Genomic DNA, 26,772 nt, shown 5'->3' on the forward strand with positions numbered 1-26,772 from the left:
TGGAATGCGTGTTTTACTAAAATGCAGTACTTGTTTATCACAGAATGGCCTCAGGAGTAGCATTTTTGTTTTCAAGGTGTTTGGAAGCTAATTTGCTGACTGACATCAGAGGTTTTTAGTTCTAGATTAAAACAAAAATTAACAAAGAAAGCAGGCTACATACCTTAGCATAGTAAAATAACCAAATGTACAGTATTTTAGCAAATTTTTCAGTGCTAAAAAAATGAAATGGCTTTTCAGTCAGCAAGCAAAGAGCTGTTGGTGTTTTTAAACATTTTAGTTAAAACTAAAATGTAGTCTTGAAAAGCCCCATGGCTTGTTTGGTTGATACTTCATTTGCCAACTTGAGTCTCGAAATACTGACTGTGAAATATTATTGGTGGTCTGTATGCCGCTGGAAGAAAACAATGTTCGTGTATTCAGTTTCCTATGATGCTAGGACTGCCATCAGCATTTCCATCTTGTTGACAAAGTTTTTGCCCGGTATTCTAGCGAGGTCCACTTCCCTGAAGTCTGTCATAATACTGTCCCATTTGGGATCCGTTACTACATTGCTCTTCTGCTCTGCAGAGTGTGGGTTCTTGCATCCCTTGACAAGGACCTTTATTCCACCCAATGGGTCACTTCTGATAGCTAGTGTCCTAAAGATTAAACAATTATATCAACAATTTAAGAATTCAATAGATGTAAGAATTTGCATCGGGGATAAAGACAAGTAATTTGGTTTGACTGATGTTTCATAAGCACTCCCCAGCACTGTTGCTGAGTTCTGTGAGAAAGTTCTCAGGCAAAATACTGAGGTGGGATTCGAACCCAAGTCACTGTGCACCCTTAGTGGTCTAGTGGTTCAGATTATCTGCTCTCAAATGCAGGGGGTGTGGGTTCGAATCACACCCTAGTAGTAAGTATGCATGTGTTTTTTTTTTCCTCGGGAGTGCAGTGAGTAGACAGTGCTGATCTACATTGCCACAAATGGACAGGTTAAGACACTTAAGCAGGTAAAGCTTTCTATCCTTGATCTAATCCCCATGTATTCCAGGTCTACAAGAAGTGTAGATCTACGAGAAATGTAGACCACTGACACTCACAATTTCCCTCCAACAGCCTTTAACTTAAACCAACTATAACTTGCATTACTAACCTCTTTCCGTGATGTGTTGAAACCAGTACGGACGATGCATTGCCAACCTTGGAGGCTGGCCCAACACCAACATGGTGGTTATAATGAAGGATTTGCATATTCATGGCTTTGGAGAGAGACACTACACAACTCGTCTGGTGTTGGGATATCTGTGCAAAAATAACGTCATCATTTCAGCAAATGAATTTGAATACAACAACCAATGTGAAAATCAACAGTTCATTTCTCAGTCTCAATAATACTTGTCACACAATCTCTGTAATTTGTCCATACGTGTATACTTATTTTTATATTTAACTTTCCCATTCAGTGGTGACCACTGGTCTGCAATGGTTCCCATGATGCAGTATGTACAAAGACAACAATACAAATAACAAGCGTTACTAAATAGACACACAGCAGCAACTAAACCCTCCATCCTCCCAACTAGTCTCAGTCTCGAACATTTAGGTCCCCGTTCTAAGTCTTGGTGGTCTCGACTACAACACTGGATTGACTGATTGAATGTTTGTCAAGGACAAAGTACAGGTTTCAAGCAGGCCTGCATGCTTCGTTTTTGAACGGGCAAGGACACCAAGGTATTTTCTCCTTGGTAAAGGGCACCCTATGAGGAAATTATAAACTTCTACTTGGGCATTTCAAGGGCACCAAGGTAGTGACCAGGGGCATGGAGGCAATCGCCTTCATTGTCTTTCGTAAAGTATCAGGCCTGGATTTGGTAATCACTGGGACACAATTGACCAGTATCAATCTAGAAGACCCACTGACTACAAAATTTCATACCCAGTGTACAATAGGGTAAGGGCACATGATCAATGGAGTAGTCTTACATAACCGACAATAATAGTTACCTGACAACGAAGTAGATCTTTTAGTTCCTGCTCTTCATGGTCGATTTGAACCACCCGACCATCTTTGCAAACCACACGCACAGTGGCAACTTCCACAGTTAGTTGCAGTAAACTCCTGTAGCAGAAGAGCATTCAGTTTTGGATTAAGTCCAAGGCTACATTCTTGTTGTGTGTCGAATACATGTATTGACATGAAGTTTTAAATACCAGATGATGTAATAATAATAATAACTAGTTCTTATATAGAGCATTTCACAATAACGCCTCAATGGTATTCGGCCAATTAATCTTTCTCAGCTCCCTGGGGAATATACAGCCCTGAATTGTTAAATGGCGCTAGTGGCTTTGTCATACACATTATCAACCTCTACCCTCGTAGGTACCCATTTATACCCCTGGGTGAAGATCAAGAACAGATATTGAGTAAAGTTGCAATTCAAATTAGAATAAAGAAACTGCAAGATTCCCAACTCTTTTTGTACTGATCTTATGGAGAGCGAATGCAATCGCTGGCCCCCGCACTCTTTAACCTTTTCTTCGAGGAGTGCGAACAAAATTCCTTGTTTATTGTATAAAATTGAAGTTAATGAGTGCATCATTTCTGAGCACACATCGGTTAAACTTGAATACTCACACTGCCATTTGTTCATAGCCACTTGTAGAGATGTGAATTTTAGCTGTGGATAGGAGCGGTTGAGTGTGAGCACTCCAGTGGACCAGAATAACTGGATCCTGTAATTCACGTGACATCTGGTCGATCACATCTGCCACCCTGAATCGTTAACCCCCAAAAAAGGGAAAATTTTAGATTAGAACTTCACGGGGCCCATCATTTGGGTTGCTGGTGCATAAACTACTTGCCTCTCACCACTGTGGCCCTGGTTCGACTCCCAGCTAGGGCCATATGTGAGTACAGTTGTGCTATGGTTCTTTCTTTCCTATGCCACAAGTGTTTTTTCTCAAGGCACCCCAACTTTCCTCCCTTTGGAAAAATAACTAATGATCTTTGTTCGTGCTGATCACATATGGGTGGATGTAGTACGCTGCCAAAAAGCACCCTACATGTTGTAGCTTCATCCTTCACAATCCAATAAGGGTCACTCTGTTTTGTAGCCAGTGGTTAGATAGACTACATGACTTGCAATCACAAGGTTGTGGGTTCGAATCCTACCAATTTAATTGCCGATTTCACAATGACTAGAATAAGTATTGTTGTCTAGTTGCTGTATCACAATTTCTTTGATTTGTGCAATTCACGAACCATTGTTTGTTTGCGACAGGTTAGCTGTTAGTCAGTTTGGTGATTATATCCCCTTGTGGGAGTCTGCCGAGTTCCCTTGATGGGAAGATCATTAAGACAGACAGAGAGAGAGAGAGACAGACAGACAGACAGACAGACAGACAGACAGACATAGGTAATAAATACCCATTTATGTTTTGCTCAAACAAGAAGACGAAATTGAAACCATTTATGACTCACATCTTCCTCAGTACAATATGCTTGGCTTGCTTCATGATTTTCTCGAGTAGACACTCCCTGATGTCAAAGGCAAGAACAATTAAATTTTACATTTTCTATTTGATGAGTAACATCACCCACAAACATATTTATGATTGTGGAAATTTGTGTGAGCCCAAAATGGTGTTTTTCTTGCGCAGGGGTATTGAATAATTGATTATTTTGCTTGAGTCATTTCTCAGATTAAAATGTTTTGGGGTGAAAAGTAACCAAACCATATTACTTCGAAGAGAATCCTTTCTCAAAATAGTTTATACTATCAAGGTCCCAGCTGTATATTTCAAGAATACCTCTGGGTTTTACCCCTAGTAAAGATGAATATCCCCCCTGGGTATGCTCATTTTCCGGGGTAGAACAGGGTAAAAGCGATCCAAGTGTTATTCCCTGGGGTTCCCTGTGCGAATAGAGTACAGTGTAGTGTGAAAAGGGCTTTAGTTACCCTTGCTGCATGTCGGTCAGTTCTTTCCTGCTAAGAGCGTGTGGTCCTGCGAGTCTTCGCTTCTTGCTCATAGTATGGGAGGCTGTAATTGGCCGAGGTGTGGACCCATTCATGTTGCTTCTGTGTAATTCTCTCAGAAGTTGATGAAGAGAGTGCTCAAGGGCATGGTTGGATTTCTTCACTGGTTCAATCTGCTGGGTGCAAATAAAAATGACAGTTAATTATCAACATCTGTACGTTTTCGTGTGGGGACTTTTTATTTATTCTCAGACCTTGGATTAGTGCAATATTGAGTTTTGCCTTAGCTGTTATTCCTTCACCAGTATGCAAATACATTGTACATTTCTTTGTAGTTGTACAACTCCCTAACATCACAATAATCTTGGTTGGAAACCTGGAATTACACAGAGGCCATGGTCTCTGTTGCCGCCCAGGCCAAATTTCATAGAGCTGCTTAGCACAAAAATTTGCTTAGCATGAAATTTCTTCCTTGATTAAAACAGGATTACCAACCAAATTACCACTTCATTTTCAGGATAAGAAAACAGCAGCTGACTACCAGTAACAAGCAATATGCAACAAATAGAAATTTGGTTTGTAATCCTATTTTTATCAATGAAGAAATTTCATGCTATGCAAATTTTTGTGCTTAGCAGCGCTATGAAATTGGGCCCTGGTCTTGGCCTTGGCTTCCCTCCAAAACTTTACCATAGACAACATTTTACAATGGAAGTGCCCTTTACAAAATGAAAATGGCATTGCCCTCTGCAAGATGAAATTCCAGGCCCGCTGTTGGGCCATTTTGGGAATCAATTTCCCTTTGTGTTCCTTCCATGGAGTATTTTATACAGTTCAGAGTGCACTTAAAGACAGTGAACACTAATGGTAATTGTCAAAGATTAGTCTTCTCACTTAGTGTATCTCCACATATGCATAAAATAACAAACCTGTGAAAGTTTGAGCTCAATCTGTCGTCGAAGTTGCGAGATAATAATGAAAGAAAAAACACCCTTGTCACACGAAGTTGTGTGCTTTCAGATGCTTGATTTCGAGACCTCAAATTCTAAATCTGACGTCTCGAAATCAAATTCGTGGAAAATTACTTCTTTCTCGAAAACTACAATGTTTCAGAGAGAGCCGTTTCTCACAATGTTTTATACTATCAACCTCTCCCCATTACTCGTTACCAAGTGAGGTTTTATGCTAATAATTATTTTGAGTAATAACCAATAGTGTCCACTGCCTTTAACGCCATGCGGGATTTATATGGCAACCATAATACGTGTAATTTGACTCCCAAAATGGCGTGCATGGCAGACACTAGTTGCATGTGAATTTGGTGAACGGTTTCAATCGTTACTCCACCAGCATAGCCCTCCCTCACCAACATAACCCCAAACAATTTAAAGTGAAATGCATGAAGAGTAAGACCTCGATGACTTTATTTATTTTCTCAAAATGAAGATTGAGTTGTAAATGATCATATGCAGCAACTGCAGGTTTTTTTCCCTAGAATTAAAACGGAGAACAAGGAGCTGGCCACCATTGCTTGCCACCATTTGACACCGAAGAATGACACGGTTACAAGGGGCAGTATAGGAATTTGCATTTCTCTGTTATAATTGAGGTTGTGACATACTTCCAGGCCCGATACCTCACGGAAGCAACAAAGGCGATGCGCACTGGTCATTGACTTGGTGCCCTTGAAATGCTTCAACAAATTTAAAATTTTCTCATACAAGGTGCCCTTTACCATAAAGAAAAATGCCTTGGTGCTCTTGATCTTTAAAAACTGAAGCATACACCACAGGCCTGTGCTTAACAGATTATGAATTTAATCCTGACTTCAAAAAGGACATTCGTGCAACTGTTTGTCGAACTATATGGGTCAAGTGAACTTCAAAGTGACCAAACATTCGGCTTTGTCTTTGCATGAAGCATGAACAAGCTGGCGGCTCAGAATGGATGAGTAATTTATTGTTTTAGATGACATCATGCTGGTTGTATGCATCCTGCAAAGGCATTACCACATTTCTTTTCAGAACTGAGAAGTCTCCCGAACCCCTGAACATCTACTCCACAGTAGTAGAAAAAAGAAAGACAGTTCTCTAAGAACAAACTCTACCTGGCAAGTAGATACACACATGGAGTTACCGCAAACCAAATATATATATCATTACAGCATTGTTGTTGTTTACTCTGCCTAGCTAGGGACTCATTGCCATCTGTATGAACCAATGAAACAGGCCCATAACCTGGACCCAATTTCATAGATCTGCTCTTAAGCAGAAAATGTTGCGAAACAATTTCCTGCTTAGCAAAAATGAGCAAGATATGGTAAATGTTGAAAAGTATTTTGGCTGGTAATAAATGGTAACCTTTATTTCTGATAAGCATAACTTTGCTGTGCTTGGCTCCTTTTCTCTATGAAATTGGGCCCTGCCGTCGATTTCACAAAGAGTTAGGACGAGTAACTCTAAGTTTAATCTTAAGGTCTGCATGCTACAGTGCAGGGTTGGAACTTGTCCTAAGTCATAAGTTAGGAAGAGTTTTGAGAAATCGACGGCTGGGCTTTTTTATTACCCAATATTAGAACTTGTATTTCAACGAACAGTCCATAGTTGGAATTACAATGGGTTTTCCACGCTCTCAGTCCAAAATAACCAACCAAAAAACAGTTAAAACTTTTAGGTTACTTTTAGCAGTTATTAAACACATGAATCACAACACCTGCATCCTAACAGATGACCTTAAAACAGACTCAAACTTAAGAACCATCCCCCTCCTCAATTGTAAAAGATGGTATTTAAGCAAAATGTTGTTATGAATGTGGCACTATTTATTCCATCTTATCAAAGATGTGTGAATGTTTTATGTGTTACACAGCAAATCATGTCTTGAAAGGTCATGGGTCAAAGGTGAAATGAACGTGCTCGTTTTGAGTTGATAGTGTTAAGATGGGAGTGCAAACTCACCAAAGGCAGGTAATTAATACTGTCTAACGACTGTAATATAAAATTCAGAACAAATTTTAAAAGACATAAAAAATAACCAAGTTTCGTCAAGATGGCAAGTTTTTGTTGTAATAATAATTTATTTTTCTAAGTGGTTTTATAATTGGATTTTTGTCTTAGGTGTTGCTTTTTTACCTCAGTATATTCTTTTCTGTGTTTAGCGGTTTGACGCCTAGCATAAGACGCTATATAAATACCTTTTTATTATTATTATTTTTGTTATGCAGTGTTACTCCTCCCCATGAAAAAGGAAAAAAACACAAAACAACTCTGGATCAGTCTTGACCCTGGTGACCAAAGACTACAACTTAGGAAGTGATTGTTCTGGTTGCTAACCAACTATGCCAACGATTAATGAAGAATTACAATCACCATATTTTGCTACCCTCCACCTAGGATTGTTTTATGTCACTTTGTGTGATATCCGCTTGGATCTAGTTGGTTGGAAAAAGTGTTTGTTATCACTCTGATGCCTTGCAGTGGCTATGCTGACTTTGTACTTCTATTCTTATAAAATTTAGATTTTTGGGGTTGCACAAAGAAAAATTTACTAGAGCGGGATTTGAACCAACAATCTCCGGATTCTTTCCCTTGTGGTTTATTATTTGATACCGGTAATACAAAATTATTAAGGTTTCATCTCAAATAGAAAAGAAGAAAAGACATTAATAAACAAAACAAAAACAGTTTGTTCTGTATAGTTTCTCATATTTTAAAAAGTTCGCTCAGATTGAAGAGGAATATTGATTACATTTTGGTTTCACAAAGCTGATCATGAAAAAAAAGTTGAGAATGAGTGATTGAGTTGATTAAATATCACCACTCACCACTGGGCGATACTCAATATTGCTTGCAGACTGGAATAAAATCAGACAAGATATTTACCAAGTTGAAAAGTTGCCACTCACTCACACTTGTAATGACAAGTTTACTATTTGGAGTTTTTACAATTACACAAATGTATAATAAGCACCATATACTCAGTGTTTTCTGAGTCTTGTATACTACTCGGAAAGAACTCAGAATAATTATTACAGCCCATACTAAGCCTTCTTTTGAATGGGAGAAAAACACCAGAATAATGACTCATTCAACAAACCCACAAGAATGTTCATATTACCCAATCACTTTGGCTACCGATTGTATAATGAATCAAGATTGCTCTTCTTGCTTTTAAATGCTTGCACAAAACTACTCCTTGATTTGTTTTCAATTTACTGTTACATTACACTTCTCCACGATTTCTTCGGTCCACACTTCACTCGCTTGATTGTTCCCGTGCAAACAAAGTTCTAGGGCAAAAAGCCTTCAGTGTAGCTGGGCCTATCTTCCGACTGCCATTAGCGAATCTGTTACGCTATCTTCATTTCGTAAAGTTCTAAAGACTCATCTTTTTCCAAGTTTAGTTGCTTTTAAGTGCGCTTTGATCTTGATGAAATAGCGCTTCATAAATTTTAATTGTTATGATACATTAAGAATACTGATCACAGTCGCTGTCTGCGTCAGTTACACTGGCCCCATGTGTAAATTGTAGACCAACTAAAATATGGCATTATTGACTATTGTATTTATTAGTTTGTTTTTCTTGTAGTGAAGTGCTGTTTGTATTACCTGGTAATCCACGCTTGTGTTGTGGCACAGTGCAAGGCAGAGCTGAACACCAGGGAACAGATTACAAAAGATCTGATTACCAACTACGATATGGGGTACCGGTGATTTCAACTGTACAGCTTCTCTGGCAATCTGCAAGAAAAGAAGAATCAGTCAAAGTCTATTTTTGGGGTCCAAAACAATTTCATCAAAACTAATTCAATTTATTGCATCTTAGAAGATTTGTATGTAAAATTTGCACATACTTGTTATCACTGATTGATTTAAGAAATGCAATTTAGCCCAAGGCATGATTTTTTATTTTAATATCTGAAGAAGAAAAAAATGTACTTAAAATGTAAAATATTCTTATGTGAGAGCATTGACATCCTATTTTTCAACTTGGAGCACATTTGGATAACACTACATGTATTTTTTAAAATTCTTGCTCACACAACTTAGGCTGAACTCTGATTATCAAGATGTTGTTTTTAATGCTTGTTGACTATCCCTATTCCCTATGCTCTCGTTTGTTTTTGTATGTTTTCCTCTTTTTCTGTAATTCTTGGTCAGATTGTTTTTTTTCCTCAGTCTTCTGTTTATTGTATTGTACTGTCTTCTAAAGCCTGAGTAAATACCTGAGCAAAGATTTCCTTGCAGAAGAGAACAGTCTGAGCCACTTCAAGTCTCTCCTGCCAATGGGCGTTAGTTGATACCCTACTCCTACTGGCTTGGCTTAGAAAAGATGTCGCAATATCTGCTTCTCCTAACAATTAATCAAAAGAAACAAAGTAAGACTTTTATCTATGCCGACAAGATCACCCTCCTACTGGCTGACTATTCAAACATGAATTATAGATGCACTATGCTGAAATTTTTATCCACAAGATTGTAGAAAATACAGTGACTATAATACACCGGGGCTGTCTTTCATACCTTGATGGTAAGTTCACATCTTTCAAGAAAGTTTTTTAGACAAAAAGAGAACCATGTGGAAAGCATCCTGAAATACGAGCAAATCCTGAAAACAAGTCACACGCTCGAGTGATGAACAATTCTATTGGCAACCACTGGATGGAAATCTAAACCACTGCTCTTTGACCTCGGTGATCTCACTGACCTTCTTTTATAATGACTTGTATGTAACTAGTTCCCTCAATATCCGATGGGATGGTTACTCTGAGCGGAGTTGAAAGACTCTTGTCAGTAGAATCAACGTCAATATCGGTCGTCTTCGTCACTTCAAAGGCCCCACTGTGCCAGAATCGGGAGCCAGCTGAAACCAAACAAAATTATGGTGCTGTTGATTCATTGCACTGATGTTAAACTTGGAAATTGTCTGCCCATGAAATAGGGGTAACATTTTATGTAAAGATATGGTGCAGGTCTAACTGCATGTATGTAAGCTAACTTTGCACAGTAAAACACAGGGAATCTGACTCCTAAAATGGCGTTTAGGTACCCAATTAAAGACCTGGATTATAAGAAGCAATCTAGCTCATAGACACAAGTGCCATGGATGGGCCAGGGGCAGAATTTGAACCAACATTCTTAAAACTCTGCCACCAGCACAAAGTCTGGTGATTAAGACCACTTAACCATGACACGCCATAAACATACAGTTCATGGATTATCAGTAAGCTTCAAAACTTTGGATTGTCAATGCTTGTTTTGAGTTCAAATCCAGCCTATCCTGTTGGTCTTGAGCAATACATCTGAACATAATCGCTTTACCCTTTGGATGGGAATTTCAGCAGTAGGTCCCTTGTGTTAGGACAGGTACCAGAAGACATTATTGTGAAAGACTACAGTATGGGTCACCAAATTGGACCAGCAGTCCAGTGGGTGTTTAAAGCCTCCTACTGTCTTACCTGTTCTGACCCTTGTGTTAGGACAGGTACCAGAAGACATTATTGAGAAAGACTACAATATGGGTCACCAAATTGGACCAGCAGTCCAGTGGGTGTTTAAAGCCTCCTACTGTCTTACCTGTTCTGACCCTTGTGTTAGGACAGGTACCAGGACACAATATTGTGAAAGACTACAATATGGGTCACCAAATCGGACCAGCAGTCCAGTGGGTGTTTTAAGCCTCCAACTGTCTTACCTGTTCTGAAGCTGAGGTCACCAAGTATATTCTTGCCAACCTTCTTAAGCCGCCAGTGTTGTCTCAATCTAAGTTGATCGGCATGGAAGTCATTATGATGTTGAGTCTTCTGTGGGCTGCTGGTGGTGGTTTGTGGTTGTCGCATCATACGCGTCGCTCCATTCTGAAGAATACTGGCTGCACCACTCAAACTCTTCATTGCATCAGAAACACAGAAAAGTTAAAATGATTACCAAGCCTGTTGAATAAAATGGCTTCTGAACGGCACATCTTAACAACAATATTGACAAAATAGGAATACTACCAACATTTGGGCTAGATAGCTCAGTTGGAAGAGTTAATTTAGAAGTCGCAGGTTTAAATCTCATTCTAGTGAATTGGTTTGTGGTTTATTACTTTAAATTTCATTTTGTATGCTGTTTCTCTCAATGTTCAAACATAATGTCCTTTCACTCAATGAAAACGCATCAAAACTGGAACTGTCTGATTGTCTTTAGACAATCAGACAATTGTTTGAATCTGTACCTTTTTCTTGTCCAGCAGCTGGACTAATTGCTTGGATTGAGTTTGTTCTTGAGACACGGGGTCCAGAACCATGTAGCGAGGATCTCTTGCCCATCGACAGATGTGTAAGATATCTGACAAGACACTGATTTCAGTAAGGGCACACCTGGAGGAATCAGAAGAAAAAACCCAACTTATATAAAACGGTCTTGATAAAATTGCATCGCAGATGAAGAATATTATATGATTTTACCCATTAGGCTAGCTTGGTGGTCTAAAGGTTAGACATTTACTCTAGATTCATTGGCAAAGGTTGTAGGTGCAAATCCCACCAGAGTAACAAGCCTGTCGATTATTTACAGAGTATACAGTGCTTTAAAACACATTGGTAGATGAGTAAAACACATTATTTAAATACAAACAAGTTTTATTCCAATTTAAATTTGCCCCCCCCCTCCAAACTTGAAGGCCTGTATAGAATTAAAAGGGCGACCACGCAATTAGAACCTGACACCCAACAAAAATGGAAAATGAGCCCAAAACAAATAACACTTAACCCTTTCACAGTAAAGTGCACCCTGTTGAAAATGCACCAATTTGAGCCATATGACGTGTGCCGTGTACTCCAATAAGTGTAAGGTTCGTTCTGCTGGAGACAATAGCAGAACAAACTTCCATAGTTCTTGGAGTATGTGCTGTAATGCTTTTTGCTGTGATGTTTTTTTAACTTCCTCTGTGCTTCTCACAATGTGCGCCAAGTGCGATTATCAAGTAACTATAATCAAAACAAACAACGCCCACAACAAGGCATGGGACAGGTTGAACATGGCGCATCCATAGCAGAGTCTATGGGACAAACCTAAGTTTACTATGCACTGATTCCCACGGCCACTGCACTGCTGTGACTGCTGCTGCTGCCTCATCCTTAGAGGTGTCAGTCTTCTTGCTCTCCTTCTCTCCTTCTGGAGTCACAGCTTCATTGTTGTCTTCTCCCTCGGACTTTGTGAAGTCGATACGGTGTGCTAGCTTGGCAAGGCTTTCTGACATAGAAAGGGGCCTAGACAAACAATGAAAGTAATACATAGGGAAATATATCACTGTTTCTTTCTGAGAAAATGTGTTCCCATTTTCTAGATTTCAATACAAAATCAGTCTGTGTCTGTGAAATATCTACAAAATAAAAGTGGGCAGGTTTTAGTAAGGACAATAATATATCAAATCAATGGTTTGTCAGGGATTTGTTATGTTTTTCTCAGTATTTGCAAGAATAAAAAAGATAACCACCTTTGGGCTGTGAATAAAGTTACAATAAGTCGCTCTGGCAAGGGTCAAAAACTCTTACTTACAATTATTGTATAAACTACTGGGAAATTAGCTTCCAATTCTTGAAAATATTTAAGAGGAAATCAGTAATTACCCTCTCTCTGGAGAATTTAAATTTTACTAATTTTGTTAAAACCAAATTGAGACAAAGCAAAACATCAACCAATCGGGGGCCCAATCATGACAAAAACACCCTCTGCCCATTCGCTATGCTCTGCTACTGACTGTAGTCTACACAAGGCACAATGATGTTAATATTACTGTTACAATGTGACCTTGCAAACCACACAGTGAATAGCATCTATCTAGTTGATGATTGATAGTGTGCATGTTTGTATGGTGATTAAAGTCAACCATGTCAACATGATAAAGTATCAACTAAATTATAGTCTTTCTCAAAAGTCTAGAAAAACAAAAGGTCAAAACTCTTTCAGGGTCGAGTATAAAGCCATTTAATATTTTACTAAACTAGTATAAATGACCGCAAAGCCAAATAAACCAACAGGTCCATTTATTTGGTTTAAATTGTTTTGAAGTTTCGAGTTTGCAACACACATCACATTCTTCACACTTCAATTCAACTGTTCTCTATTCAAAACTAAAAAGTTATATTATTAATTATTATCATTTCATCGAGTAAATTTATAATAATAAAACATACTTAGTATAGGTTTCTTGTCCATCTAACGACACCTCTTGCACTTGAAATTCTTGCAAAGACTCTATAGAAACCGTGACAGAATCCATGTTGGCTACTCATTGAATCGAGACAACACTCTCAAAATAGATGTTTCTAAATCTAGAAATAGATTTGTGCACTGAAGAAGGAGGAATTCCCTTTTTAGTTTTCATCGACTGCTAATGTCACTGGTATCCGATTATAATTTCCGTAAATAGTCTGGTATTTGCTTCAAAGTGTTGTATCTTTATTAATAGAAGGATTACAGGTACAAGGGCATTGGTGTCACGGTGTTTTGTGCGCAAACGAATGATTGAATACGCTGGTAATCGACAGTACCGGCTGTGGTTAGAGTAATGGTCCTGGGCCAAGGTCATTTGACGTCATCCGAACAGCGGTCATGGGGCGATTCCGAGTGAGGAAGGCGAAGATGGCCGGTAAGTTGCCTCCTCTTTCTTAAACATTCCCAGGGTTTTCCCAAAAAACTGCAGGTCCTTATCTCATTATTTTCCCCCTGCGTTCTTTTTCGTTTTAGAAACTCCCACACGGTACTACTGCAACTATTGCCAGGACGAGTTAAAGTCGTTCAGCGTGCGCTGTTGTGAGTGTACGGACTTCGACCTTTGTTTACAGGTAATGGGAAGGGTAGTGCATTGAATGTACCCGTGTGTTCTGTGGTGGTGTGTACATCCGTGTACATGCAGTGTGTGTGATGTGTACATTGGGAGCACTCAGGCGTTTCCTGCCGGCATGTTGTTCACTGCTCACACAGTGATAATGCATGTGCTGGCAATGTAAGCAAATAATAAGGCAGACACTGGTACTATTTTAATTGTGTGTGTGCATTGTGCATGTTTAAATGTACAATCTGAATGCAATTTTGTGATGGGATGCATTGCAAACCATGTTGTGTTTGTGTTGTGTTGTTCAATTGACTACACAGTTGTAACTATAAATAAATAGGCCTACAGCTGATATTGAATTTTAAAGATAAACATTATGTTTACCTAAATACAAATATATAGATTCTGCTGTTGAATGATGATGGTAGCCTTTATTACCATCAACCATGGAGGAATGCATCAACAAAGCCAGTTTTAGTTTTGTTTCTCAATATTCTGCACATCAACAACAACACCAAAGTTCCCAAACAAGTGCTTTATTCCCTTTAATAATAAGCCTTTATTATTATATATATAATCCATTAAACATCAGATTAGATTTTGAGATTTCGAAATCAAGCATCTGAAAGCACACAACTTCGTGTGACAAGGGTGTTTTTTCTTTCATTATTATCTCATAACTTTGACGACCAATTGAGCTCAAATTTTCACAGGTTTGTTATTTTATGCACATGTTGAGATACTCAAAGTGAGAAGACTGGTCTTTGACAATTACCAATAGTGTCCAGCAGAGTCTTTAAAACAGTACTTGAGTCTTGAGGGTGTTGATAAAAGGTTGTAATTTAATTGCTTCTTTGATGTTCCTGTAATACTATTAGTATTTTGATCAGTTTGCTTTTCAACACCAAACTAGCCACTCAGAGAGAGTATAATAATTGACTGGTCACCGGGTGTTTTTAACTGTGGGTGCTGGTCATCTGTTTCTCCTTGTCACTGACTGGCTTGATATTTATACAATTTTGTAAATTTGTGCAGAGCTTCTTTTTTTCTTAAAACCATTATGTATGTACGTAGTTATATTTTGTGGAATGCACCTTTCATTGGCTTTAGTTGTTTTGCCGAGGGTAAAGTGTAGGGTAAATAAATGTAAATTAGGGATAGACATAAATGTTTTTAATAATATGTTATGGTTACTTATGCGCACATATTTACATTGTATGTACTAATCCCATTTGTTTATGATTATTTTGCAGTGTTTTTCTGCTGGAGCGGAACTTGGCTCTCACAAACGAGACCATGATTACCAAATTATTGTAAGTATGGCACAGCATTCTTCATTCAAAGTACTCCAAAGGGGGATATAAAATTAAGACTTTGGTTAAGGAGATGTCCCCCCCCCCCAAAAAAAAAAAAATGGAAAAGAGAGGTATTTGATTGAATTTATTTACTTTTTAATGCCCTGTCTCACATAGGCCTCGATAACGAGAACAAAAACGATCTAGGTTAAAAAATGCACGGCATCGATTGGTTGAATGAGCTGGGGCGTATTCTGCTTGGAGCAATTCAACCAATATAATGCGTTCTCTTTGCGTCGTTATCGTTTTCGCTGGAGTGTGACTCGGCCTTTACACTTGAAGATTTTAAAATTTAAATATTTTTGTTTTTGTATTAAAGGACAACGCACTATTAGCCTGTGGTGACAAAGAATGGAGTATGAGCGAAGAGTACTTATTATTAGATGCAATAGAAACGTTTGGCTTTGGAAACTGGTAAGTAATACAATTGAAAGACAAACATTGTTTTCATATATTCTACTTTATATATGTAATATTCACTTAAAGGCAGTGGACACTATTGGTAATTGTCAAAGACTAGCCTTCACAGTTGGTGTGTCTCAACATATGCATAAAATAACAAACCTGTGAAAACTTCAGCTCAATTGGTTGTTGAAGTTGCGAGACAATAATGAAAGAAAAAACACCCTTGTCAAAGGAAGTTGTGTGCTTTCAGATGCTTGATTTCGAGACCTCAAATTCTAAATCTGAGGTCTTGAAATCAAATTTGTAGAAAATTACTTCTTTCTCGAAAACTACATTACTTCAGACGGAGCCGTTTCTCATAATTTTTTATACTATCATTCTCTCCCCATTACTCATTACCAAGTAAGGTTTTATGCTAATAATTATTTTGAGTAATAACCAATAGTGTCCACTGCCTTTAAATGTGTCGCACTCAGTGTTGTCGAAGACTTAACAGGAAAGTAAATGTACATTGTTGTGTTACCATCCTTTTGTTTTAATAAACACACCATGCCTTACAATACAACAAACCTATGTGTAGAAAACTTCCAGTCATTGGATGAGAACATTCCAAATAAACCAATCTTGACCGGCCACTTCTGCCTCCTACATAGTAAACCCAGTGCCTATAGGTCCTTCTCTGCATTACGTTTGTCCATGTTGTCCTAGGGCTGCCTGGTCTACGTTTCTCACGGCAGTGTTTTTAATTGTGTCGTTTGTATGTTTTTTTTTACCCAGGGCGGATGTTGCAAGTCACATAGGTTCTAAGTCCCCTACAGAAGCAAGAGAACACTATGACAGCAATTATATATGTGGGAATCTCGGCAAAGGTAGGATGGTCCACAAATACTCTCAAAGTAATTTATCAAAATAGAAATGTTTCTGAACATGATATCAGGTTGCAGGCTTGAAAAATTGAAAACCACAGTGTGTCAGCTCAGTGCTAAAGGTTGTTAATTGCAATTTCATAACCATAATAATCAAAAAGGTTCAAAAAGTGACAGATGTGTATAAGTTTGATTTTTTTTCCAAAAATCTACAAGTAAATGTTTTTCTTAGAAACTGAATGTTTCTTTTTGAAGACAACTCTCAATCAATGAGCTCCCTTTACCAGAATTATACAAAACCCATTTTATGAAATCAAGACAAACTGCACTAGCGATCTTATAGTCCTAGATGTATTATTTGGAAAGACAGTAGGAGGGTTAAGGGGCGGAAGTTAATTGATCATCTTAAATCAACAATTAATCTGAGGATGTAATGAATTGTCAATGTTTGTATGTGTTTTGTATTCCAGCCGCTGTTCCAGAGAAACCTACATTTAGGGTGCATGACCACACAGGGCCTGAAGATGGTGAGATTTCTACCCATTGTTACTAAATTATACAATTTTATGAGCTAAAGACTCGGGTCAAGGATAATTTCATCCGTTTCTGAATTTGAGAAGTTTACCCAACGGTATCATTCAATGCCAGGCAGAAACAACTAATGATTTGTCTGACAGAAGCTCCTAAGCAATCACTGTATTGTGAAAACTGAGTTCAAAAGTTTTGACTATTTGTTACATACTTATTGTTTACTCAATTTAGGAAATTCAACTTTAACTGGCTCCACAGAAGTGTGTGGGAGGCTTGTGTCTTTCTACCAGGAACTCAGTGCTATACTTTTGGGGAAATCGTTTGTCATTTATGTGTCTCACTGGTCCTCTAGTATTTTACCAGCTGTCAATTTCACAAAGAGTTAGTACTTGTCTTATCTTGAGTTTGGACGAGTAACTCGTCCTAACTAAGGATTAATTTGTAAGGTCTGCATGCTACAGTGCAGGGTTGGGACTCGTCCTAAGTCCTAAGATTAGTCTTAAGTTAGGAAGAGTTTTGTTAAATCGACGGCTGGTGTTTAGTCAGCAGACCACTGTTGGTAGAGAACACTGTGTGTGGTTAATGCAGGCTTTTCAGAGTCTCTTCTTATCTATTTTCCTAGGTCCATTATCTCCAACCCTCGTAGCAAAGTTCACACCTGTAGAATTGACATTAATTGACCAACAAGAATTAGGATATATGCCACTACGAGATGACTTTGAAAGGGTGAGTACCGAGTAAGGCAAACAGCTGCTTAAAAGGACTATTTCATCAGCTTTTTTAAAAATCTTACATTTTTGTAAATTTGTTTACATACGAATTCTTGATACTTTTATTGCTGTTAAGATTCTCAGAAAATTTCAGAAACTGACATATTATAGTTTCATTCTTTACACCAATTCTTGTGATCGGCGAGCCACTAGTTGTGACTTACTTTGTTCATCAAAACAAATATAGTGCGGACATGGTGCCAAACACAGCAGAACTTAAGTCCGGTGAACTACACCGCTTAGCCACAACACTCCACAAAACACAAATATTTGAACCAAATAATTATCCAATCAGAGAAAGGAAGTTTTGATTTGAATTGAACAGACATTTTCTTGTCCTTGTGTTTTTTTCAGGAATATGACAACGAAGCGGAGACACTAGTTAGTAATTTAGCCATAACAAATGAAGACGATGACTTAGACATTGGTGAGTCAAACATAAAGCTGTTTCCTCAAGGGGCACTTCTTTTTTTGTAGGGGGCGTTCTTTCATTTTAATCACTTAAACCTTAACCAAAGGGATGATACATCATTGGGTTTCGGAAGAGTACCATAACCCCTATTCTTTAATTTCCAGTGATTTAACATGTTATGTGTTGAATGTCTTGCTATGCAAGTTGCTGGCTGAAATCGTTCCCTGCATCCATTTTGCTCATCCTGATCAATCAAAACCTAACCAAATATTTGCCAGTGATTCATCCCAGCCGTGACATAAGATGATAACAGAGGATGTATTCATTTCTCTTTCAGCTATAAAACTCATTCATGTAGATATTTATACGAGACGACTCAAGGAACGAGAGAGGAGGAAGAAGATCTCAAGAGAGTTCGGTCTCATCACAGCAGCTTTGACATCGACAGCTAATAAAGCTAAAGAACAGAAGGACCAAAAAGGAACACAAGGTGAATTCTCTAACCATGGTGTCTTATGGATGCCTTATTTTGACTGGCCCCTGGGGCTGGAATCCAGGAGTGTTGGCATGATATTCTTTCTACTTTAGTCTGATATCCGATTTTTGTTTTGCCCTTGGGGAAAAAGCAAAATAGTTTTGATTAAATATCCTGTAAAGTATGTGAAACCATACACCATTCGAACAAGAAGATCAGTCATTGTATTAAAAAATTATGTTCATACTTTTGAAGGACCAAATATCATGCCTTGTGTTGTTAATGCGAGTCAGACTCAAGTTGCTGATTTCATTGACTTGTGACTTGAATTGACTTGAAGGAAAATGAATTGAGACTTGTCTTGACTTGCACAAAAGTGACTTGAGAATTGAGAAATGACTTGAATAGATTCAATTTTCGACAATGGAATTATTGTTTAAAATAAATGTTTGACTTGACTTTCATAAATGAGCAATGTGAAAGAGCCTGATTGTCATGGATGGAGCGAGCGTCTTGTTTACAGCCACTGTCGTCTGGAATTTGAAAGCCCTACTTGTTCATTCATTTGCATCACTTTAAAAGTATTTATAATGTACAATTTTGAGGCCCAATGTCTTTGAAGTTACTGCAAATTTTGATACATTATTTCCCACTGCAAAATCTACCTTAAACCCTGCCTTAGAGATGTTAACATTACGATGTGTTGTGCATTATGTTAGTTTGATAAAAACAAAATTGATGAAGGTTGGTTTGAGGAGAGTGTGGTGAGTAGAGAAGGGTCCTTATTACTCCTTAAACTCCAGAGGAAAAATACTTGCATCGAATGTTGAACATATAGATTAATTTGAACTATTTATTTTTGGGCATATTTAATCAAGAGAAGACGCAACTATACTTTCAGGGATCCAAACTTCTTTTCTTAAATTCAAAAACACAATTTGTTGTTGAAAACTTGTGTAATTTTTAATTTGTAGTCATCTTATTTGCTTTCTTGTGCAGTGCAACCCCAGAAAAGGAAACCAAGCAAAGAAGAGACGGAGTTGAGAGAGAAGATGAAAGTTCTGGCTCAGTTCCAATCGGGCAAAGAACAGGACGAGTTTTTCGAGAACCTCCAGAGTAAGTACTGAAAATTAGAAATATAGGCCTATCTCTCACATTATAGGATTGTTTACCCAATTTCATAAAGCTGTTGAGCAGAAAATTACTTGGCTTAGCAGAAATTGAGTGGGGCACCAGCCACAACAATGCAAACTTAATGTAATTTTGGCTGGTAACCTGTTTCTGCTAAGCAATTACAATACTATTCTGTGCTTACTTAGCAAATTGTGGTGCTGCCAATATGGATGAAAGTGGGCCCTGGTCGTGACACTTGTGTCCTTAAGCAAGACACCTAATCATTTTATTGCTTCATTCTTTGAATTGGACATAGAGTTGCAGTTCCAGTGTATTGTGTAATGCACGCAAAATAACACAGTTCTTATTGCAAAGAGAATAATGTATTCATTAAAAGATGGTCTGGCTTCTCATTAAATGGAATATTCCTCATTCCAAACTCACAAAATTATTCTTGGATTTGCTTATATATTTTCATATAAATATGAATATTATTTGTATATTGTTGTTTCTGAAGAAATTAAAATTCTTAGCAATCAATAATGTTCCATTCCATTATTGTACTTTTTTCAGAGGAAAAAGACATCAGAGCAAGAATAAAAGAACTCATCAAGTACAGAAGAAATGGAATAACGAAAATAGAAGGTGTGTATAAAGCAAGTAGCAATGAGCACAGTAATGATGAACACTGTGGAGTATTTCTATTTGAAATTAATTTATGGGATATTCCTTAGAAGTCCGGAAAGTGAGTACAGAAATATCAGAGTGTTACCAAGGAACGGTCATATGTGTTACTCTACAAATCATTGAGATTATAACCCTAGGGTCAATTTCACAAAGATGGTCCTAGGAGTTATAACAAATGAGGCTAGTTCTAAGTTTGGATGAGTAATCTAACTCGAGATAAGGCTAGTCTTCAAGGCAGTGGACACTATTGGTAATTGTCAAAGACTAGCCTTCACAGTTGGTGTATCTCAACATATGCATAAAATAAAAACCTGTGAAAATTTGAGCTCAATCGGTCATCAAAGTTGCGAGATAATAATGAAAGAAGAAAACACCCTTGTCACACGAAGTTGTGTGCGTTTAGATGGTTGATTTTGAGACCTCAAGTTCTAAACTTGAGGTCTCGAAATCAAATTCGTAGAAAATTACGTCTTTCTCTAAAACTATGGCACTTCAGAGGGAGCTGTTTCTCACAATGTTTTATACCATCAACCTCTCCCCATTACTTGTCAACAAGAAAGGTTTTATGCTAATAATTATTTTGAGTAATTACCAATAGTATCCACTGCCTTTAAGTTTTGTGAAGTCCACCCTTGCATTTATAGGTCTATATTTGATAATCCCCAAATTGTTACCTTGGAATTATTATGAGCAATCCCACAGTTGCTTTATCTATATTGATCATAGGTATCAATCGTCTATGTTACCCAGTGATTTTCAGGATTTGATTTGACGAGGTTTATTGTCCTTAAAGGGCAAATTGAACAAAATCACTCAAACTAATTTGACTTTTTGTCTTTAAATATTTTGTTTTTTATTTTTGTCATAAGTGTGAATTTTTTCCTCCCGGTAATTTTGTTGAAATCTGATCAGGAAAACTAGCCTCCCCCTCTTTGGTTTTGTCTAGTGTTTTTTCTTTCTGTTGCCCTGCATACTTTCCAGCAAAAACCCATAAATATGAAAAGTGAAAATTTGTTCATTAGACCAATGCAGCATCTTGCCAGCAAAGACTTGCACTGGAATGCTGAACTGGTTTAAAACGTAGTTATTAACCTTGTGTGTATTATATTCCTGTCCCGCTTATTGAAGAAGTCACAGAATATGAAGAAGCCAAGGGTAAACGAGACAGACGGAAGGAAGGAAAGAAGAAAATTGTGAGAAAAAGTGGAGTTGTGTCTTCCAAGAAGACTGAGTAAGTAGGAATGAACGAGTCTTGAAGATTGTTTTCCCTTTTTGGTCAATCATAAGTGCCTATTGGAATGACAACTCTACATAAAATATTTCTCCGCACAACTTTTTGGAGGCAAAGCAGCATAAAAGGTATTGACTTTTTGTACTGACCTCACTCAAGGACTACTGTCTGCCCATGGTCTGCCTTTTTGGAAGTCAAATTGCTTGTCCGTGTGTCGTCTGAAATGCGCACTGCACAGAAACACATTGAGAATCCGCTTGGCATAGAGGCCCCTGCATTATGCACTCTGTTATATGTATTCATGATATTGTGGGTTTTTGTATTTATTTGATTAGGATTCTTTTCTCTTTTTAAGATTGGATTAATTCATGGCTTTCGAGTCACAGTGGTTTTGTTCACTTTGGTTAAATCTGACAATTTTAGAGTTTTTTTTTTTCTTATCATCTGATTCCAATAGTTCTTGCCTTTCTGTTACTACATCATTAGTAACGGAACAATAATAAATATCTCTATTAAATTGTTACATGTTAGTTGAGATCTTGGAATATATCTTAATAATGAGAACAATGTTAATAGTATTAACCACCTTAAAAAAAACCTTATTAACACCTAATTATTTCACTGGAAAAGAAACCCTTTCTTTTTTACACATTTATTTCCAGACCCAAGGAGGAACCTAAGAAAGATGATCGAGGTAAGCGGAGTGTTTTAAATTTTAGAGTTCTCAATGCAGTTTGCCAAGAAGTAACTTTAAATGAAAAAAAAGTACAACTGCGTGTACAACCATGTATGAAATCTCATTTGTGGGAGTGTTGGCTCTGAAAAGACGTTGCGAAAATTATTCTCTACTTCAGGAGAAACAGAGTATACTCTTGTTTTTGCTCCTTGTTATTGCGTTTGTTTGTTTGGTCAAGTAAATAATAATAATACTGTTCACAAAGATGAGACAACACCGGCTCTTTTCAGAGCAAATACACCCACAAAGATATTTAAAACATGGTTGTACACGAAAGTTTACTATCTAATCAGTTTACAGTTACTTCTTATTGTTCACACCATGCAAAGATTCTAACACCACCATAGAGTTATATATAAGAACTAGAGGGCGCACTGGTGATGCTTCTTTCACAAACGCGATGGGACCGCAAGGAGACACGCGCGCGCCATTCCGTGCGCGCGTTGAATATGAAACACACGTTGGAGTTTGTGTTTATTGAACGCTACGCGATGCTGTTTTGTCAACTTACAAAATGGCCGCACAAACACACGCTGTGCGATGCCTGTTTTGTCAATTTAGAAAATGGCCGCCTGCGGGCATGCCGGGTCGTTTATATAGGCCAGTGCGCCCTCTAGTTCTTATATATAACTCTATGAACACAACATAGTTTGCCAGTGTTTACCCCCACGATCCAGAGTTTTGTTTGAATAGCTGTGTCAAATGCAATGAATTAGATTGCTGATTGAAGTCGTTTGTGAATTTTGTTTTCATTATTACAGAAATAGTTGAGGATGAATTTCAAGCAATAAAATCATCTCCTGGTTTTAACTTTCTGTCAGACAGAGAGAAAAGGGTAAGTGAGAGATTTTTACATTGCCTTGATTGTGTTTTTATTATTGTTGATACAATAGAATGAGCAGTTGCAAACTGCTAACCAACCAAAAGGACCTATTAAAGGTACAAATGCAAAACAATGGCCTGACGCTTCAACCCTAGCAGAGTCTTTAGAAACACTCTGCTAGTGTTCAAACGTCAGGCCTTTAATACAGGCCTGGAGTTTCTTATTTGAGAGGGCAAGGCCATTTTCATTTTGCAAAGGGCACTTCCATTGACAAGTCTATGGGAAACTTTTGAAGGGGCACCAAGGCCAATACATGGGTAAACAGAAGTTGTAGGCTCTGCTTAATTCCAGGCCTGTTTTTGTTTAGCACTTTGACAACCAAGAACGTGTGTAAATTTAAGAAGCCATGTTAGCTGGTGGACTACTACTTGAAGGCCATCTTGGCTAGCGGTCTCTATTTGTAGGCCATTTTGGCTGCTAGTCTTTTTCTTATAGGTCATATTCGCTAGTGGTTTCTTGTAGGAATGCATTAAAAACTTAGTCTACCGCCATTTTTGCATGTTTGCCAGAAAACAGATTCTTACTACACCTAAAGGGGGCCAGCCTATGTTTCCTTCCAGCCTTATTTCAGCTAACATTGGTTTTGAATAATATGAATGACTTAACAGTATTTTATCAGCCAGAACAAAATAACAAGAAATATACAAGACTGATTGTTGAATTCTATGTGCTTTATCATTTACAGCTTTGCAACTCCATGAAAATGAAACCAGCTCGATATATTACTCTCAAAACAGTCATAATCAGGGTGAGTTGAAGATAGTCAGGGCCAAGAGATTTGTATTCTTTATTCCATTTGCCTATAATATCACAGTAAAATTAAAACAAGCATTCATTGTCAGTAATATTATCAGTTTTTTATATCAAAAAAAAATAAATAATAACAATTTGTTTGTTTTATTGGAGCTTTTCAAGTTCTATGTCCTAAGGTTTTGTGATTCCAGTGTGACTTGAATCCCCATCACTGCTGCTTAGTTGCAAAAAGTATATACAGATGCATGCAATTCGATCATACAGATGAGCGCCGAATCATTTTCCATAGCTGTAGTGGCCATCATACAGGTTTTATGGAAGATTGTTATTTTGTTTTAGCAAAACCAATGGACCGATTGCCCTACCAATGTTTACATGTGATCACGTGACCTATAGTGGGTATAGAAAGACACAGCTACGCAGTAAAGCCATGAGAAGACTCGTACCGATGGACCATAATTGGCTGTATTTTCAATAAATAACACTTACAACTAAAAACGGAGCCCTTTTTATAAAGTTGAATATTGTGACATTGATTTAAATCACATTTGCTGTTTGGTGTTCCCAGTATTCTACTTCAAAAGAGGTTTCTTTTTGAGATTATGGTTAGACTACGTAGATTACTGAGGTTTGAGCGAGCTTACATGCCGTGGATTTTGCGTTGTGCACGGCGTGGAGTTGGGTTGATAAGAAGGAGATCACGAAGTTGTCCTGCTCATAGCTGACAGCTACCCCTTCTAATCATATAAAGCATTTAAAGAAGTTTCCACCCATGATATCTCTAGTTTGTAATAAGTCTGTGAATACTCTTGAAAGTGAATCGACGTTCTCTCACGATCTCTCTCTGTTTCAGGACCACCTCATGAGGCGCCAAGGTCTTCCGTGTAAGACCCGCTACCCAAGCAACCTCGACAAGTCCCATCGTAAAAGAATCACCAACTATCTTACCAAGAGCGGATGGATCAAGGTTAGCTGAGAGAGGCCCTTTTTTTACCTTTTTTGTATTTAATTGTTTTATGGTTATAGAGTATCTGTATTTCAAGGCTGTTGAATCCCTGACATTTTGGACAGGTCTAACTTTGTTTAAAAGAAATCCTGGTTTAAGGCCATTTTGTAAAAAACATAAGAAAAAGTTTTATTTATTAGACCCTGTCTTGTACATATTTAAAAAAGAAAACGTTCAATTTGTAAGATTGAGAGAGCAATGTTTAACGTATCAACTCAAAAATGGATGACGTAATTTTCAAGACACTTTGTGGTTATGGGCTCCGTCAAAGCACTGGACACCTTTGGTAATTGTCATGACCAGTCTTCTTTATGAAAGCGTGGTCTTTCCTTACAAAGCCCAAGCCATGATTTTAAAAACAGCCATAAACAGCAATACACCATTTTTACGCTGCGTCTTCTGTTGCAAGGTTTCTATGTGCAGACTTGGTTTTTGCTTCATGAAGATATTGGTGGCAGCACAAAGTGTGAACTGTTATCACACTCATCATTCAAAAAGGTGTCAAATCACCTTTCCTTTTATCCTTGGTTTAGTTTCTGTGAATAAGCCATTTGCGGGTTAGATATAAATAAGGTCTGGTACAATGACTTGCTTAGTCACAACGTACCGCTTACATTTTAATTCCTCAGACTATAGAGACAGTTGCTATGTCAAATGGTTCGGGTCAAGCTTTTGTATAGCAACCTCCAGGATGAGCAAACCCTGGTACCATTGTGTCATACACATCCATTCAGAATTGTGTATGGGTGTTCACCGTCTCTTACGTAACTAAGCAAAAGCTTGGCCCTTATCATGTGACATAGCAACTGTCTCGATAGTCTGAGGAGTTCAAATTGAAGTGGTAACTTGTGATCAAGCACATCATTGTACCAGACAAAGTTCAAATCTAACACACAAATGGCTTATTGAAAAAAAGTTGGCTGCACCATGGTGAAAGTGTATTGTGTTTATTCTTGTACAGCAATATTTGACAAGTTAATTGTGATGGTTCAAAAAATAACATGGTACTTTGATAGTTGAAACAACTACTGTTGGATATAAATGTATATAATATTCTGAATTCCAACAGGGTGCCTAAAGACTTGGCATACTTGGCATCCGATTTTTGATATTTGTTTGCATAAAATAAGAAACCATACCGCCTCATTTGTTACACTTGAACTGAGTCAAGCCCATTCAACAAATTTTCCAGGGTTTCAACACTAGAGGGCGCTGTGTGGGATGTTGTGCCTGGAAAGTGGATTATAAAAAAATCAAAATACCAGGGTTTAGGATAGAATGGGTAGGAGGAAACATGTTGAAATCAGGGAAAGGACCTGAACCAAAACAAAACTATTCAATTGTAAACCACATCAATACAAGTAAACAGCATTTTACAGTGGAAAACGACGTTATCCATGTATGAAAAAAAGAGTCATTAAGTTGTTTGAAAAACAATCTCTTTTCTTTTAGAAATCTGATGTAATTTCTCCTGATTAAGTACTTCAGCATTCTTGCCTCGTACAATCACTGCTCCCCTCTGTACACAACTTTTTTTACTTCCTGTGCCACCCCCTCCTTATTTTTATACTTTCATATAGAAAAAAAACTACCATGCCAAATATACTGATGTAAAACAAAACTCCATTCCAAATACGTCCAATAGTTCTCATCATCATCTTCAATAGAATCTTAACTTTTTGTACTCAAAGTGAATATTAATGACAAGCAAATCTTCATTCAACTTGAACAGGGCTCGACACTTTCTTAACGCTTTTGT

The 26,772-nt window shown here is 37.7% G+C and overlaps 2 protein-coding genes across 5 annotated transcripts; one reads left to right on the plus strand and one right to left on the minus strand.

The window, feature by feature from the left end:
• Positions 1-164: 164 nt before the first annotated feature.
• Positions 165-13,349, minus strand: LOC117287734 (mediator of RNA polymerase II transcription subunit 17-like). 4 transcript variants are annotated; one of them, XM_033768247.1, is made up of 14 exons: positions 13,150-13,349; positions 12,025-12,222; positions 11,187-11,331; positions 10,662-10,854; positions 9,675-9,830; positions 9,193-9,320; positions 8,576-8,707; positions 7,792-7,821; positions 3,951-4,141; positions 3,473-3,529; positions 2,627-2,764; positions 1,993-2,107; positions 1,142-1,290; positions 165-641 (listed from the first exon to the last, which is right to left on the minus strand). In XM_033768247.1, exons 1-14 carry the CDS (start codon positions 13,233-13,235, stop codon positions 428-430), a joined length of 1,932 nt encoding a protein of 643 aa, XP_033624138.1. In that variant the 5' UTR covers positions 13,236-13,349; the 3' UTR covers positions 165-427. The 4 variants fall into 4 exon arrangements, with proteins under 4 accessions (XP_033624138.1, XP_033624132.1, XP_033624151.1 ...); XM_033768241.1 differs by having other exon boundaries at positions 3,951-4,144; XM_033768260.1 differs by lacking the exon at positions 7,792-7,821.
• Positions 13,347-25,609, plus strand: LOC117287763 (transcriptional adapter 2-beta-like). The gene is made up of 16 exons (XM_033768274.1): positions 13,347-13,604; positions 13,703-13,800; positions 15,044-15,103; positions 15,465-15,559; positions 16,328-16,419; positions 16,887-16,943; positions 17,570-17,673; positions 18,072-18,144; positions 18,467-18,619; positions 19,604-19,720; positions 20,291-20,362; positions 21,533-21,635; positions 22,298-22,329; positions 23,133-23,206; positions 23,940-24,002; positions 24,861-25,609. The coding sequence occupies exons 1-16, from the start codon at positions 13,568-13,570 to the stop codon at positions 24,981-24,983; spliced, it is 1,353 nt and encodes a 450-aa protein (XP_033624165.1). The 5' UTR covers positions 13,347-13,567; the 3' UTR covers positions 24,984-25,609.
• The last annotated feature ends 1,163 nt before the right edge of the window (positions 25,610-26,772 follow it).

Source organism: Asterias rubens, chromosome 1, assembly GCF_902459465.1.
Source record: "Asterias rubens chromosome 1, eAstRub1.3, whole genome shotgun sequence".
Taxonomy (NCBI): domain Eukaryota; kingdom Metazoa; phylum Echinodermata; class Asteroidea; order Forcipulatida; family Asteriidae; genus Asterias; species Asterias rubens.

Bases quoted from the DNA above. Each gene is read 5' to 3' on its own strand.
- LOC117287763 (XM_033768274.1), top strand. From the start codon at position 13,568: ATGGGGCGATTCCGAGTGAGGAAGGCGAAGATGGCCG. The intron at 13,801-15,043 runs GTAATGGGAAGG...ATTATTTTGCAG, and splicing joins ACTTCGACCTTTGTTTACAG to TGTTTTTCTGCTGGAGCGGA. The intron at 19,721-20,290 runs GTAAGTACTGAA...TACTTTTTTCAG, and splicing joins GTTTTTCGAGAACCTCCAGA to AGGAAAAAGACATCAGAGCA.
- LOC117287734 (XM_033768241.1), bottom strand. From the start codon at position 13,235: ATGGATTCTGTCACGGTTTCTATAGAGTCTTTGCAAGAATTTCAAGTG. The intron at 12,223-13,149 runs GTATGTTTTATT...TTGTTTGTCTAG, and splicing joins GGACAAGAAACCTATACTAA to GCCCCTTTCTATGTCAGAAA. The intron at 3,530-3,950 runs GTAACTAAAGCC...CTTTGACATCAG, and splicing joins CTGACCGACATGCAGCAAGG to GGAGTGTCTACTCGAGAAAA.